Below are 14,397 nucleotides of genomic sequence, written 5' to 3' on the forward strand. Positions count from 1 at the left end.
GAATGCTATTTTTAAAAATGACTCAGACTAAGGGCAAGAAAGGTAAGTTAAAGCCGAGTTTGAATGTCATAAATTAAACAGTAAACCCTAGAGTAATGGTGAGTTACTTTAAGTGTGGATTTCTATTTTACCTAACCAAATACTTGCAAAATTGCTGTTTCAGTGATTTCACCAAACTGATTCTGTCTGAAAAATAGTTTGGGTTCCGTGCCTTTCTAATGCATTTTGGAGATGCTCTAGAAGTACTCTTGGGACAGTGGAAGTGCTTTATGGTTTTGTTTTCACATAGCCATCAAGCTCTGAGTATCTGTAGACTGTGGAAAAGCGAGTGATCCATCACCAATTTTAGTTCTTTCTCTCACATTCTAGGTGAACCAAGGGTTTTTTGTGTGTAGCTAGTCCTAGTACAGGGGCTGATAGGAAAGATCACGGCCAGTGTGCTGCCATTTGTTTAGTTAGGATTTGTTTAGCTCGTAGAGTCTAGGTGATCTGTACTTAATTTTGCATCTCCTGTCTTCTGGATGGCAAGATTGCATTTGCTGTCCCATGGGTTATGAGGAAATAGTAGTACCATATGGCAACTTGTTTTAATCATTCAAGTCATCCAGGGCTCTTTATGAAGGGGTTCCAGTAGGTCAGGCAGTGGTAGCCAAACACCTCTAAGCAATTTAAACTGCGTATTTAATGAAGACACTTTTGTTTCTCTTCCAAAAGGACTTTAAATGCACTAGGAACAGCTGAGATCTCTGGTGAGAGGTGAGTTAACCTCTTCTGCTGTTTTCTGTGCCAGAATTTTATACTGCAGGTCTGCACTGTAATAGGTCAGGGATTAACTTCTGTTAATCTGAAGATGCATCAGATTTAGTTCAGCCTTTGCAAACAAATACAGAATCCAAAACTTATAAATTGCTAGTGTTCCGTCAGCACAGAGGTTGTCTTTTTGACTCCCAAGGTATGCATTGTGTAGGCATCGTAAACTGCTCCCCCCACAACTTGTTGGCATTGTTTCAGTGAAGGTTGTTTTTGTGGTGTGTTGTTTCATGGGGCAGGGTAGTTGAAAGAGAAGCGAGTCTTGAAAAAGACAATGAAATTCTACTTCCTTGCTTTTCTAGATCAAGAAAATGTTGGGGTTTGTGTGTCAGGCATTTCTAGCAATAATAGAAGTGTGCTAAGATATTCTGTAAGCAAGAAGATGCACTGCGCAAAACAGAAGTTCATATTCTCTCTTTTTAGATCAGTGTTCTCATCCGTTTGTTGTAGATACTGCCAATGGGAATGCAACCTAAGACTCGGACCCATTTCCTAGAAAATCATCCGCTGGCTGTGTTTTTTTCCAGACCACATCTGTTTGTTGACTTTTATTACTCATAGTGGAAAAGGAGGTAGTCTTGGGTTCACTTTGCCGAAAGCCCTTCCCAAAGCTGCTTGCTATAGCCAACTCTGTCAAACAAATTTAGGAATTGAGCTTCTAAAAGTGGTAGGTTCTGCGCTTGCTTTCTAGCATACAGCTCCAGTTTGGATTTTAAATGAAGGAAAAAAAAAGCCTTTAAAATGGAAGGTAATTTCTGCCCTATCACTTCCTTTAAAGTTTCTTTGAAGTATAATTAAATTATTTCCAAGAAATTGTACATTTTTTTACCATTGTATTTTCAAATCATATTTATCCAATGTGTTGTTTTTTTTTTTTTAAACACCTTCTTGAAGTTCAGTGCTTGGAAAGTTCTAGGATGTTGTGGGATTTAGGTATTTGGGGATTAGAGGACTTTTGTAATTTTACCTTTGAAATGCAATCCAGAGCATAGTATTACTGAGATTCTGCCCAATTGTTTTACCTAGAAAGTTATTCAAGTCTCCTGGATGCATCCCAGAAGTGTAAATATATGACAGCAGTTCCCAAAGGAACTAGTAACTAGTAAAAACCTTATTTCCCAAAGAGCATTTTCAGTAGGCATTTTACTTAAGAGCTTATTTTAATTGAGTAGACATCCTTGAGAGAGTGAGTTTAGCTCACGTTGTCAAAAGATGAAATATTGTTTTTTTTAATAGCTGCAGGTATTTCATAAATGTTTGCATTTCAGTTTCATAAGGCACACTTTATTAATCAAGTGTCTCCTGGAAAGATGTGACAAATGCTTTCTTGGGATATTGTATGGTGTACTTCAGAATTTGTCAGGGAATGCTGGAGATAATGGTTGCTGCGGTGTTTGAAGACAGGATTTATTTCGTGATTGGGGTACATATTCTGCAGATCTTTTCTCTCTTTTTCAGTATGGGAGTATCTTGGTATTATATTGTCCTTCGCGAGATAGTTTAAGGATTGTCTATGAGCAGATCTCGGTGAGCACCTTGCAAAAAATCACATAAAAATGGAATCTGAAACAGTCTCTGTACTTCACGTTTGGTACCCACTTGGTAGTGGGCATACCTTTGTTATTTATTCCTGTTACTTGTTCAAAAGCAAACTTTGACTTCATAGCTTCCTGTTGTTTTATATTTGCACTAAAAAATAACGTCCTTTTCAAAATGTGTCAAAGTAAATGTTTAAGGCCATAAGCAAAATCAGCGATGATTGCATTTGCGGTGTAGCTAAACTTAAGACGTAGGAGTTGGGTAGTTTTTCTTACCTTCTTTCTAAGTTCGTTTTTCTTTTCCTAGCACCTGCAGTTATATTGGATGTGTTGGAGGGAACAGCCGTGCCTTTAATGGGCTTGCTTTCTGTGAGTTTATCCCATCCTTTTCTGTGGCTGCTGCTGTCTGCTTCAACAGCTGCTTGTGGCAGTCCTAGAAGTCCTAAAAGTTCACTCACTACCTGCCGTGAACTTTCTTTTGCTGACCATCAATGTGAATGCTGGTCTTTAAATGACACCTTCCACAGCAGAATCTTCTAATCAAATTAGATCTGTCTTTTTATGCCAACTTTTTCATTACGTATTGGGTTTTCCTTCTTTTCAGTCCTCCTACTTCGTGCTACTTAGCAAAACAAAACTCTCTTCAGTACTTGTCTGGACAATTACTTTCTCCCATATTCCATAGTGTTTTTTTTCAATCACTAGGTAGACTAGCTGCTCTTATGCATTTCTTAGAAAATCTCTTCGAGTCCGCTTCTCAATCATGTAATGCAGCAAAGCATCTTCATGAGGCTGGGATATATATAACTTGTCTTTACGTGGTTGCAGTGGGCTTCCATGAGATGATAGGAAAGTTTCACAGTTGCCGTAGATATGCTGTAGGATCCCACCAGTAGTTGACAATTAAAGGTGAAGAGGTAGTACCTTGAAATTGATGTATTTGCTTATTTTTTTCTGCAAAGCCTTTATGCGATTCAGTAATCTGCGTGTGGTTTTATTTTTTCTTTGCATTTTTTGCCTGTGGCTGGTTAGTGATCTGTAATCATATCTTGGTGTCATATCTTGGTGGTGGTTGTGTTTTTGGTTTTTTCTGTTATGGGTTTTTTTGTTGTTGTTGTTTCCAGTTGCTAAATGCTAAGTTGCATTTAGTTGCAACTTTAGTTACATTTAGTTGCTAAATGCTTAGTTGTATTTAGTTTTGAGAAGTTCCAATACCTACCAGGTGACAATACAGCAGTTATGTCACCTCCCCTTTTCTTCTCCCTGGCATATCCATTTACTCCTCTTAAAAAAAGTCAGAACTTTGGGTTGCTTCTGACTTCCTAACCGCTGCTTTTTTACTGTGGGGACTCAGGTCTTTCACTTCCTGATGAGTTCTTCCCCCTTCCCTACTGTTCACGTTCCCTTGAAGCAGACAGAGTTGGTTATCAGGTTAGCTAATGCATTGTGAATACAGGATTGAGGTGGACTAATTGTAAGGCAATTTAGTATAGCCTAATTGCTCCTTCTGTCCTAATACGTTCTACTGCCCCCAGCACTACTTTGGTCTTGTTTTAGGTTTGGTTTTTGGTTTTTTGTGTGTTTTTTTTGTTTTGTTTTGTTTTAATACGGTTTTCTAGTATTTACAGGCTTCTCCCCTTGCTGCCCCCACCATCTGCTGAATCTGGTGCATTCATAGGGTGAGGGTTTCAGACACCATAGGACTGATGGCATTTGCAAGCAATCTCCATGTAAAAATTCAGGACTGAGTTTCTGTAAGGTTCCACGATGCCTGCAAAGGCTGAATTCCTGAAGCAGTGGTAATGTAGCAATAATTATATAGAGCCAATTACGAATGTTTAAAGCAGTTAATTCTTCCGCAACCAAACCCTGGCAAATACCAAATAGTAGAAGGCTAGTTGAGGTTGCTTCAGCAGTATGTCTGAAATAGGGATGAGAAATAGGTTAGCTGGTGTTTTGTGGAAATGTTTCTTTCTTGGCAAAATATTTTCAGGGTTGTTATTTTTTGGGTCAGTAGACAGAACTTTAAATAAAGTCTTATGTAATCATAGACACTTTTTCCCCCCTAGTGACGGAGATAAGCAGGAGCGTTTCTGTTACTTAGAGTACAAGCACTTAACAGCAGTTATATTTTGTGGTTTGTTTTTTTTTTTTGTTTTGAAATCATCCTTTGGTGTTTATTCCAAATTGAAGACTTGAGAGTTGCACTCATATGCAGGAGTTACATTCACATGCATGTTGTTCCATTTACAGTATTTATTGATGTATGAAACAACTCCCTACAAATGTCAATGTTACAAATTTTAAAAAGAAAAGAATTACCCTGGGTAGCTTATGGAAGTAGCATCATCAAATATCTTGTTTCTATCAGTTATTAGATTCTAGCGAAGGAAATTCAAATGTTCACTACTTCTTTCTTGTCAGCTACTACTACTAACTCCTTTTGAAGAATCTGTTTAACCACCAAATTAATCCTCCTTTTTCGAATTGCTCGTGATTTTGGCCATTACATCCTAGATACTACAGACCCATCTTTAGTTCTAGGAGCTGGTGTGTTGAAGGAAACGTGTCGGTATTACAATGCATTGTTTTTCCTGCAGTGCCCAACTGCGTGTTTTCGTTATTGCTACTGTTTACCTGTATGGTTTTCTGAGAGCTTTAATTGTCTTTAATTTTGACCATATCAGTTGTGCAAATACAGCAGCATAAAGGAATGTAATAGCATTGTAGCAGAAGTATTTTATTTCTAGAAATGATTAAACTGCCTCTTCAGTTTGAAATGTGTTTAAGGACCACAGAGTGCTATATATTGAAGCAGGTTTTTTTTAATCTAGGTTAGAGAAAACTATGTAAGCAGAGAAGATTTTTGTTCTGAGTAGTAAAAAAAAATACAAGTTTAAGAAGTTTTAAAACTTCAATTTTGCAGTACAATTCAAGGGCATTTAACGGCTTGCATTCCATTTTTGTTTAGCTTTAAAAGAAAGTTCTAAAATCCTTATAGTTATTGTGGTGTTAGTTGTATTGGAAAGTGTATGCACGTGTATAAAAATGTAACTGATGGAAAGAAATACTGGGTGTGGTTTTTTTTTATTGTGCTGTTGGGTGGATGAGATGGATAACAACATGTAATTTTATTGTATTGATGTTTTTCCTCCTACAGAGAAGATGGAGAGCTCGAAGATGGTGAAATAGATGATGCAGCATATGAAGATGTGAAAGAACATGGTACAAAAGGTGATGATAAACAGAAAAATGAAAAAGGACACAGAAAATCACGGAAGAAACGCAAAAAAGAAAAAGAAAAGAAAAAATCAAAAAGGAGAAGACGGGATAAGCATAAGGTTAGGAAATACAAACCAAAATACTGGAGGTGCTTATTTTAATGACAGGTTTCCAGGTTTAGACAAGGATCCAGGGAATTAGAGAAGAAATCTTAAATGATTTTGTTGCTATTTAGGCAGTCTTTGGAGTGGAGTTTTTGAGATTCCTATCTTACCAATGCATTTCAATATTAAAGAATTTGTTTAAATAGACTTTTGACACATGGAAGTGCATATTCATGGATTCAGTGACAGTTTATGTGCAGTAAGAGACAATGTATCATTAAATAATCCAGCTGTAGCACATTTCAAATGATGGTTTGTGAACTTGCTCGTTAGCTTTGCCTAAATGCATTTTATAGAATCATAGAATCGTCTAGGTTGGAAGGGACCTTTAAGATCATCGAGTCCAACCATCAACTGAGCACTGCCAAAACCACAACTAAACCATGTACCTAAGCACCACATCTACCAGTCTTTTAAATACCTCCAGGGATAGCGATTTTCATAAACTTGGTTTATATTTAAAAGAAATACAAAATCAGACCATGAGTGTAACTATTATTTGTGATATACATCTTCACTGGATGTGTATTTATTTCAGTATTTAATAGCAGTTTACAAAATATTGACATTTATGAGCATTTTGCTCTTTATCATTGTGAATGGTTGTGGTGGTTCTGACACTGAAGGCTGAAGTGTTAAACCACTTCTTGAATTGTTTAAATCTTAAGCAGCAGTGTGAATTCAGCACTGGCCACTGACAAAGGTAATGGTAGCTGAACCATAGAGAATGAGAGTTTTTGAGGATAAGAGGCAAAAAGTAAATTTACAATTTTGCTTTTTGTGCTAATTACCATATTTATGGAAAGAAAAGATTTCAATCTAGTTAAGTGAATTCTTCAGTAAAGTTAATTAAGATGTTTCTAATATATATTTTAATCAACTTAAATAAATGCAAGAGACTCACAAAATTTTAACATAGAAAATTAAATCCAATGGTAATTCTCTAAAAATTACAGAAATACAGTATTCTCGTATGGTTTCCCCTCTTAAATTTTCTGCAAACCATACATGTAAATAAAGCCCTTGTAGTGCAGCAATGCTGAGTTTTCTCCCAGCAGAAAATGACAGGATGCTAATAATTTTTATGTTCATGTGCAAGTTTTTAGCCATCTCTCGGATTTGTTGGCCTTCCAGCACCATCCCTGCTATGTCGCAAAGAAGCAGAGCTCAGAGAGACCCGTAGGAAGCTGGTATAACCCAGAGAAACCACATAGCCCTCAGTGTTTACATTGTGAAGCCTCATCAGATCACATCTCTCTCTCTGATAAGAGTGGGTCGTCAAAGAGCATGCTTTCTTTAGCTTCCCCCAGAAGCAGAGGTTTCTGCGAATTAAGAAAATATTCATTTGTTGGTCTAATGCTTCCTTTAAGTACATATACAGCAGACCAGTTACACAGAGAATTATGTAACAGTGTCTGAGAGTTATTTTCTTCTTCTTTTTCAGCATAACTCCCCTTCCAGTGATGACAGTTCAGACTACAGCCATGACTCTGATATTGAGCGTACAGAAAGGCCACATAAAAAGAGTAGCAGCTCTTCATACAGAGATTATGATTCTTCATTCAGTCAGGTAGTATTTTTTTAAACTGATTTCTCATGTCTTTGTTTGGGTGTAATTTAAAAAACACAAATGTAAATGATGCCATTTTTGAAGACTGACTTGATCACTTGTGCGCATTCTGGCAGATTTCAGGAAGCAACATCTAGTTCTCATCTCCTTGGGTAGATCTCCAAATGTAAAGCATTATCTGTGGCATGAACGTAGGTGGTGTAAACAAGCCTGATACTATTTTTTCCTCCATCAGGCAACAGTTAAGAGTTCTTTATTACTGCCTGTAGACTGTACTAAGAAACACCTCATGAAAAAGCACCTTTAAATACCTAAGAGTTGATGCTGCTCTCTGCTAGTTCAGTTTGTCCTTGAGGCTTTTCTCAGTCTGTGCAGCTCGATAGCCCTCCTGAGACCACTGGGTGAAACAGAATGCATTCTCTAAAGCTGCAATAGAGCAGCTAGAGGCTTCATGAAACTCTGGTACTTCAGAGGAGAGGAGACTCTTCCTTTTAGCCTGAAACTGTTCCAGAGACCTCTAAGCCAGACAAATTTATTAACAATCTGAAGATCCTGTCTGCAGAAATGGGTGAAGGGACGGTGCTGCCTTAGGAGTGGCCGTAAGCAATATTTCGTCTTGACTGACAGAGACAGGACAGATTGCATCATCTGTTCCCGAGATTGTCAGGATTTGAGATCATGAAGGGAAAAAATTTATTTTAATCATAGTTCATCTAAGTAGCATTTAGAACACTTAGAAATGCATATGTTAAAATGTTTTGTCAACACCACTGAACATTTTTCTGGAGTATAGGTGCTGATGCTGTTCTTTTTTATCTTTTTTCCAATTTTGATACCTTCAGAATCAAAAGTAGTAATTTTTAGTGAATAACTGGTTTTCACTGTGCGTTATCGATGCTTGTTTGTGCAAACCTGGTAGGCAGCGTGGCAATAAAACAACGTAAAAGCAATTGGTTTTGTAGAGGAGTTTGGAGGGGTGCTTTTTGAAATACTGAGCTGCTTCTAAACAGCGTAATCCCTTTCATTACAGCATGGGCATGTATCAGGAAATTACATGAGTTCACAGAAAATGCAACATAAAAAAAATATAAAAAGTAAGGAGTATGATGACTATAGTCATTACAGTGACGAAAACTTTGGTAATTATAATGAGGAAGAAAAGGATGAAGATTTTGCTGATCAGCTTAAACAATACAGGCAAGCTAAAGAGACCTCCAGTACTGACTTAGGACCTCCATTCCCGAAAGAACCAGTGAAAAAACAGGGGATGAAAGGGATCCAGAAAGGTAAGATAATTTGTATCATTGACTGTAGTAATGGATGATGGCAGCAGTTGTATCACGCATCATTTCTGGATGGTTGTCTTGAGAGCCGAATGAAGAAAGCTGCCAGTGGTGACTTTCCTTATGAGCTTGCAGTCTCCCATCAGTAAGTGATAATGCTCTTCATCGTGAAGGAATAATATCATGTTGTCACACTGATGTATATATTGAAGAAAAAAACCAAGTGTTGGGTAATATGTACATAGTAATAAAGAAACAACACCCTATTAAAAAGCCAATTTTGTTGTATAACTGCTTGAGTAAGAAATCATAGGGCTGTAAAGTGACTTTCTGGTGGTAGTTCAGGAAAGTCTGAAATGGGACTTGTTTGGGGGAAGGCATGTAAATATGTCAATTCCAAAATCTAATGTACTGTGCTCCCCCCCCCCCCAAAAATAATTAAGTACCTAGAAATTTTGATAGGTGCCTGAATACTTTTATTGGTATACCCCACAAGTGTGCTAGTATCCTGTTATTTTTGTTTTCACAACTTCTCTTGCATTCAAAGCTGGGCCAATACAAATGCTGGTGAGAAAGTATTCCTCTTAAGCAACATATTCCTGGAAGAGTCCTGCTGCCCTTATTTCATGCCTTACTTCTATAAACCAAGTTATGCAAGCATTCTTGTTTGCACCTTTCATTTGCTGTCTGATTGTTTGCTTGACATTGTAATGCAATTCGTTGAGCCAGCTTAACATCTCTGGCCTCTGTATTATGAAGGGACTTCTGACTCCCCGGTCGTCTTGTATTACTGCATATTGCCATAGGGTGTGTGGAAGGTTAGGCAATGGAGGCGATGTGTACCAGAAATAGCCTCATCTACTATCTAGAAATACTTAACTTGTCCTCATCCCTTTTTCTATGCGATCAAGTTCTCATTTCAGAAACTGTTGATTCAGTTTGCAAAATTTTCTCCCTTTAATTATGGTTAAAAGTTTGCCTCCCAGGCAAAATTTGAGCAGGGTTTTGTATGACAGTATGAATACCTTACTAGTTCTCCGGGAGATATTGTGGGTTATGCAAAGGTAGTAAGCTGGCTTTCATTGACTACAGTGAAGTTTTATTGTATTCTGTTTTGGTTCACAGTAAAATAAATTGGCAAAAGGTTGGCAGAATCTTTGTAGCTGAGACAAAAATGGCTTTTCATGTGCTGCACGATAATACTGCTTCTAAATCTCTGTCTGCAAGTCATCTGAGATGATGTCAAGGCATTTTCACTGGAATCAGCCTGGCTGTAGCAGGGTAGCTGCCACCTGAAGCTGATGTGATGTCTGCAGAGCTTTCTCAGTGCTTTTCTTTGGTTTAAAATGGATGAGCAAGCAGATAACTGTCTCAGTGGTTTTAGTTGAGACCATGACGCCTGGCTGGATAATTACTCTCTTGAGGCTTCCAAACAGTTACCTTTAAACTTTTTTATATTCAAAACTGTTCTGTCATATTTCTTAGGTTATGATCTCGGGTTTCTTGCATATTGTGACAATGAAACATGCACACACATCTGGGTGCCAGTTGTACTGGTTAGTTCTGCGTTCAGAAAGTGACCAAACAGCACAAAATATTTCAAGTATTTGGGCTGGTTAGAAATAACATGCCTGCACTTCTAATTGTGAGACGCTGCTTTGAACAAGATTAATATTTTGTCAGTCTGCTATTGATTTGAAGAGCTTTTCAAAGAGCAGGCAGTTGCACAGAATTAAAATTGGCTGGTGTAGTTGTACTTGCTAACTTGAGATTCGAGATAATATTTAGGAATTCAGCCTGCGAAAAGGCAGATATTTAACTTGTTAGATTTGTCTGTATTCAGTGTCACTAGATAATACTTTTTCTTTACTTTCTGAGGTCATGTAAAGAGGTCATTGCTGTTTTTCAGGTATTTCTCAAAGAGGTAATAATTACAATGTTGGTCGAGGGCGTGGAATGCAAAAGAAATTGAAGCGTAAAGATCGTGGAAGGGGAAGAGGGGGCAATAAAGGATCTGATGGCTTTCATGAGGTATGTGGAATTAAAGCTGAATTTGGAACAATTGTAATTGTTTCAAATGACTGCTTTGCTTTAATGGAAGCGTATTTAAAAATACATACCTTTAAACTTTTTTTTTGTCTAGAAAATGACTAGAATTTTCCAACACTGGGTATACGAAGTATAATCGATAACTTAAGCTAATACGCAATTTTCTTGTTTTTCTTGGAAATACAAAAAACCAGCATGAAGTGGTTTATGAGCTTTGGTTTTGAATGGTGCATGAACTTCAATGTTAAATGTATCTGAAATAAGTTGTTTTACTGCTACCAGTTCACCTCAGATTTTTCATCAAAGAAAATGGACGCCTTCAGCTTTTCCAGTTTTCATCTGAATCCTTCTCTTTCCGTAGCTGTGACTGTGGAAATGGAAGTATACGTTACCTTGGTTTTCATTTAGTAATTCTTTGCACAGGAATTAGAGAAAACATAGCATTCAGTATTGCCACGGTATTTGTAAATTTCTCACTCCAATCTTCATTTAAATGAAAAGCAATATAAAATTGATGATTAATGGATCAAATCCGTCCATGGCTAAAAAATATTATTTAAGCCAAATCATATTTAGGTCTGTATACTGCAACTAAAATGTCTGTGGTTCTCTTCCCTCCTGCACTCCAGAGTACACACGGGTGGCTTCTCACTAATGGGGTGATGTGTAATTCATCCATGCTAATTTTTCCCCGTGTTCTCCAGCTGGCCTAACTCTCTGGGGCTCCTGAGTGGTCCCAATTAGATGCTCCGTTCCCCGCTCTGCATGTGGTAGGGAAAAGGGCAGCCATTTGATCTATTAGGACAGTGCCTTGTTTATAGGATAACTCCTTCTGTTGCTGCAGAGCATGCCTTGTCCTCCAGTTCCGTCTCCCAAGCCGTGGGAAGGGTGGAGGCGAGGAGGCAGCTGCAGGCAGGTCCCGGCAGGGCTGGGAGGCAGAAAACAAAAAGCTGGGCTTATGGTTACAGCGAAATAATGAATTCTGTGATGCAGATGCTGAGCTGCGCGGTGTAGTGGGGTAACCACTGAGACTCCCGAGCCGTACAGCGACATCCCTGTGATTCTCGGGGACATGGTGGGAGCATTTCAACCTTCCTCGGGCCATTGTTTCAAGTGATTTGTGGTGTGGGACAGTCACTGATTTGCAGTGCTTCCAGAGAGACTTGGAGCATCGTGTTTATGTGATATTTGCGTTAACCTTGAGGAGGATCAGTTATTAGATTCAAAGCTGCTTTGTCTGAAGTAGCTGAAATTTCTCTGGATTTAATGTGTTCAGAGTAGAAAATGGATCTTGACTGATCCTGGGGTGGCGTTTCTAGCTCAAAGATTTCTGCTTCTCAATGTCAACAAAATCTGCTAATCATTTTTCATGTTAATGTTTTGTGACATTGCTTAATCTGTCGAGCAAAATGAGACAGGACGCTTGATGTGCTGATGCTCATGTGTGCTCATGATGCAGTGTGATGACTGTGGAGAACCACATCCACTCCGTTTCAGAAGCTGCTACTCAGCAGGCAGAACCCAGCTCATTTTTGTGAAAATGGGAAATCAGAAAAGCCCGTTTCCCTCTATCATCACATCAGTAGGCAATCACCTAGCACTGCAAAGACAGCATTTGTTTCTACCCTCTGTTGCAGTGTCACACTCAGCAGTTCATTAAAGGCCATCTATTTCCATGACTTCACCAGCTCTGCCAGGCCTCCTCAACATCTGTCCAGGACTCTCTAGTTAGATGAGTTTACCGCAGTTTCTTTAGTTTATCTCAAGTGCAGATGCCTACGGGAATCAAATCATAAGAGGGAACAATTATTTCACTCACCAGGTACATAATAATTCTGATGTGTTAGGTCGCGATTGAATTGTGCATCTCTGCTTTGCGTCATGATATAAGCAAACAGGTTACTTTTCTTTTAATAGGAGAAAACAGGGAGAGAAAAAAAAAAGATAATCTGGAGGTAACAATTGTGTGAGAAGCACGTAAAGGGGAAGGACTGGCAAAGTATAGCCTTGTGGCTAAGATGGTGGTCTGGAAGCCTGGGTGATTACTCAACTCTTGGCTGCCTGCAGAGGTGCCCGTAATTGGGGGTGGTTGGCACTGACTTAATGGGTGCGTTGTCAAATGAAGTGTGAGATACTCTGTCCATTCAGTGAAATTATTTGTGTCTGTTTTAAGAAGTTTCTGATTTGGTTGCACTTGTAAAAAAGACTGTATTAAAGCAGCTAAGAAAAAAGTATGTGTATTTACCTTTGCTTTGAGCTGTGGGTATAATAATTTTAAGAACTTAAATCATGGTGTAGTTAATCACGTTTTGGGGTAACTAGTGCACCAAGTATGCTCTAATATTTTTGCAACTGTGCTTAATAAGTAAACATACGCAGGATATTCATGTTTCTTACAGGACGGCAAACCAGTGAAGAAATGGGTTAATATGAGTCAGGAGTTCATAAATCAGCATACAGTGGAACACAAAGGCAAACAAATTTGTAAATATTTCCTCGAAGGGAGGTGTATTAAGGTAATTATGTACTGTGTGTGTCGGTCTGCTTCTTTGGTGTGAGGAAGGGGAGAAGGTGCACTGTGCTCTTTTACTTCAGTTGATGCAAAGAAAACCTGTGTGTTGAAACTCCATGTTTTGATTTCTAATGTTTCGCGTATTTATAGATAAAAGCCAACAGAATTACTTGTGGAAAAACAACCCCTTCTGTTATACATTTTGAATTATAATAAATTCTACTAAAAATTACTGTATTTGCTTATTAGTATATACGGTAAAAACATCTGTGATAGTATCATAAACTTACAATGGCAATGTATCAAATGTAAATATACAAATCTTACAAGGATGGAATCTGTAAATAGGCAATAATTTCTGAATGTATGAGACTATTTCTCTTTTATGTGCTATTGCTAATTTTGAAATATTGAAGGAATTGCTTAATTATGCGAAATTATTTCTCTCTAAACTAAAAAGTGGGTTTGTAGTAATAGTATAGAAGAATTCCCTACCAAAGAATCATCTTCCTTCAGCCAGCAAGGGGGAGGCAGCAGAAAGAAGAGAATGCTATTCAGAGCAGTCAGCTGTCGAGCAAAAGCCCTAGCAAAACGGTCTCTCACGACATAAAAAAAAATTGCTATTGTTTCATTTTGAAGCTTATGCTGCTGTGGAGTTGAATCCTCTGATGTCAGACTAGTTCAGGCAGTTGTAAAACACACTTAAGAAAAACCGCATGCTTCTCAAATAACTGAGCGTGTCATTTATATTTGGTTCCTGTGTGTATTTAGAGATAGAACATTTTCTGCTTCTTTTTCAAATGGTCAAAGTAAAGTTGAAATTTAGTATGCTTTTTTTCCCAAACTAGGGGGGAATTGAAGATGATGGATTTGTTGCTGCCTTTGTATTTTTTAGCATGCTATGCTCAGGAAGATGAGTGTTTGCTGCCACCTTCAGTTTTAAAACAAGTGGCTGAAAGAGCACTTAGTGTATTTTGCATGAAAATAAATAAAAAAAAAATGCAAAAAACCTCTCCAGCAAAGTAATCCTAGTGTATAACATGATACGGTTGATATAAACTTGATATTGTTTGGACTCTGGTTTTTGTACATGGAAGATTCTTAATACTTTGCTTGTTGGACTTTCTTAAGTTCTCCCACGCACCCTTAAAACGGAACCAGGTTTTCTGATCAAGTGCATAATTGTTTATATGGAAAATAATTTTAGTAAAGTATTTGTTTAAATGCCTTTTTAATGCTAATTGCTAGG

The 14,397-nt window shown here is 37.9% G+C and overlaps 1 protein-coding gene across 1 annotated transcript in view; it reads left to right on the forward strand.

The window, feature by feature from the left end:
* The window catches only part of ZC3H6 (zinc finger CCCH-type containing 6), a 29,857-nt gene that overhangs the window by 7,227 nt on the left and 8,233 nt on the right, over positions 1 to 14,397 (forward strand). Inside the window, exons 2-6 of the mRNA XM_063327934.1 lie at positions 5,509 to 5,689; positions 7,179 to 7,304; positions 8,335 to 8,590; positions 10,497 to 10,618; positions 13,036 to 13,152. Of these exons, the coding sequence (XP_063184004.1) occupies positions 5,509 to 5,689; positions 7,179 to 7,304; positions 8,335 to 8,590; positions 10,497 to 10,618; positions 13,036 to 13,152 (802 nt within the window). The remainder of the gene's footprint in view (positions 1 to 5,508; positions 5,690 to 7,178; positions 7,305 to 8,334; positions 8,591 to 10,496; positions 10,619 to 13,035; positions 13,153 to 14,397) is intronic.

This window comes from Chroicocephalus ridibundus, chromosome 3 (genome assembly GCF_963924245.1).
Source record: "Chroicocephalus ridibundus chromosome 3, bChrRid1.1, whole genome shotgun sequence".
Lineage (NCBI taxonomy): Eukaryota > Metazoa > Chordata > Aves > Charadriiformes > Laridae > Chroicocephalus > Chroicocephalus ridibundus.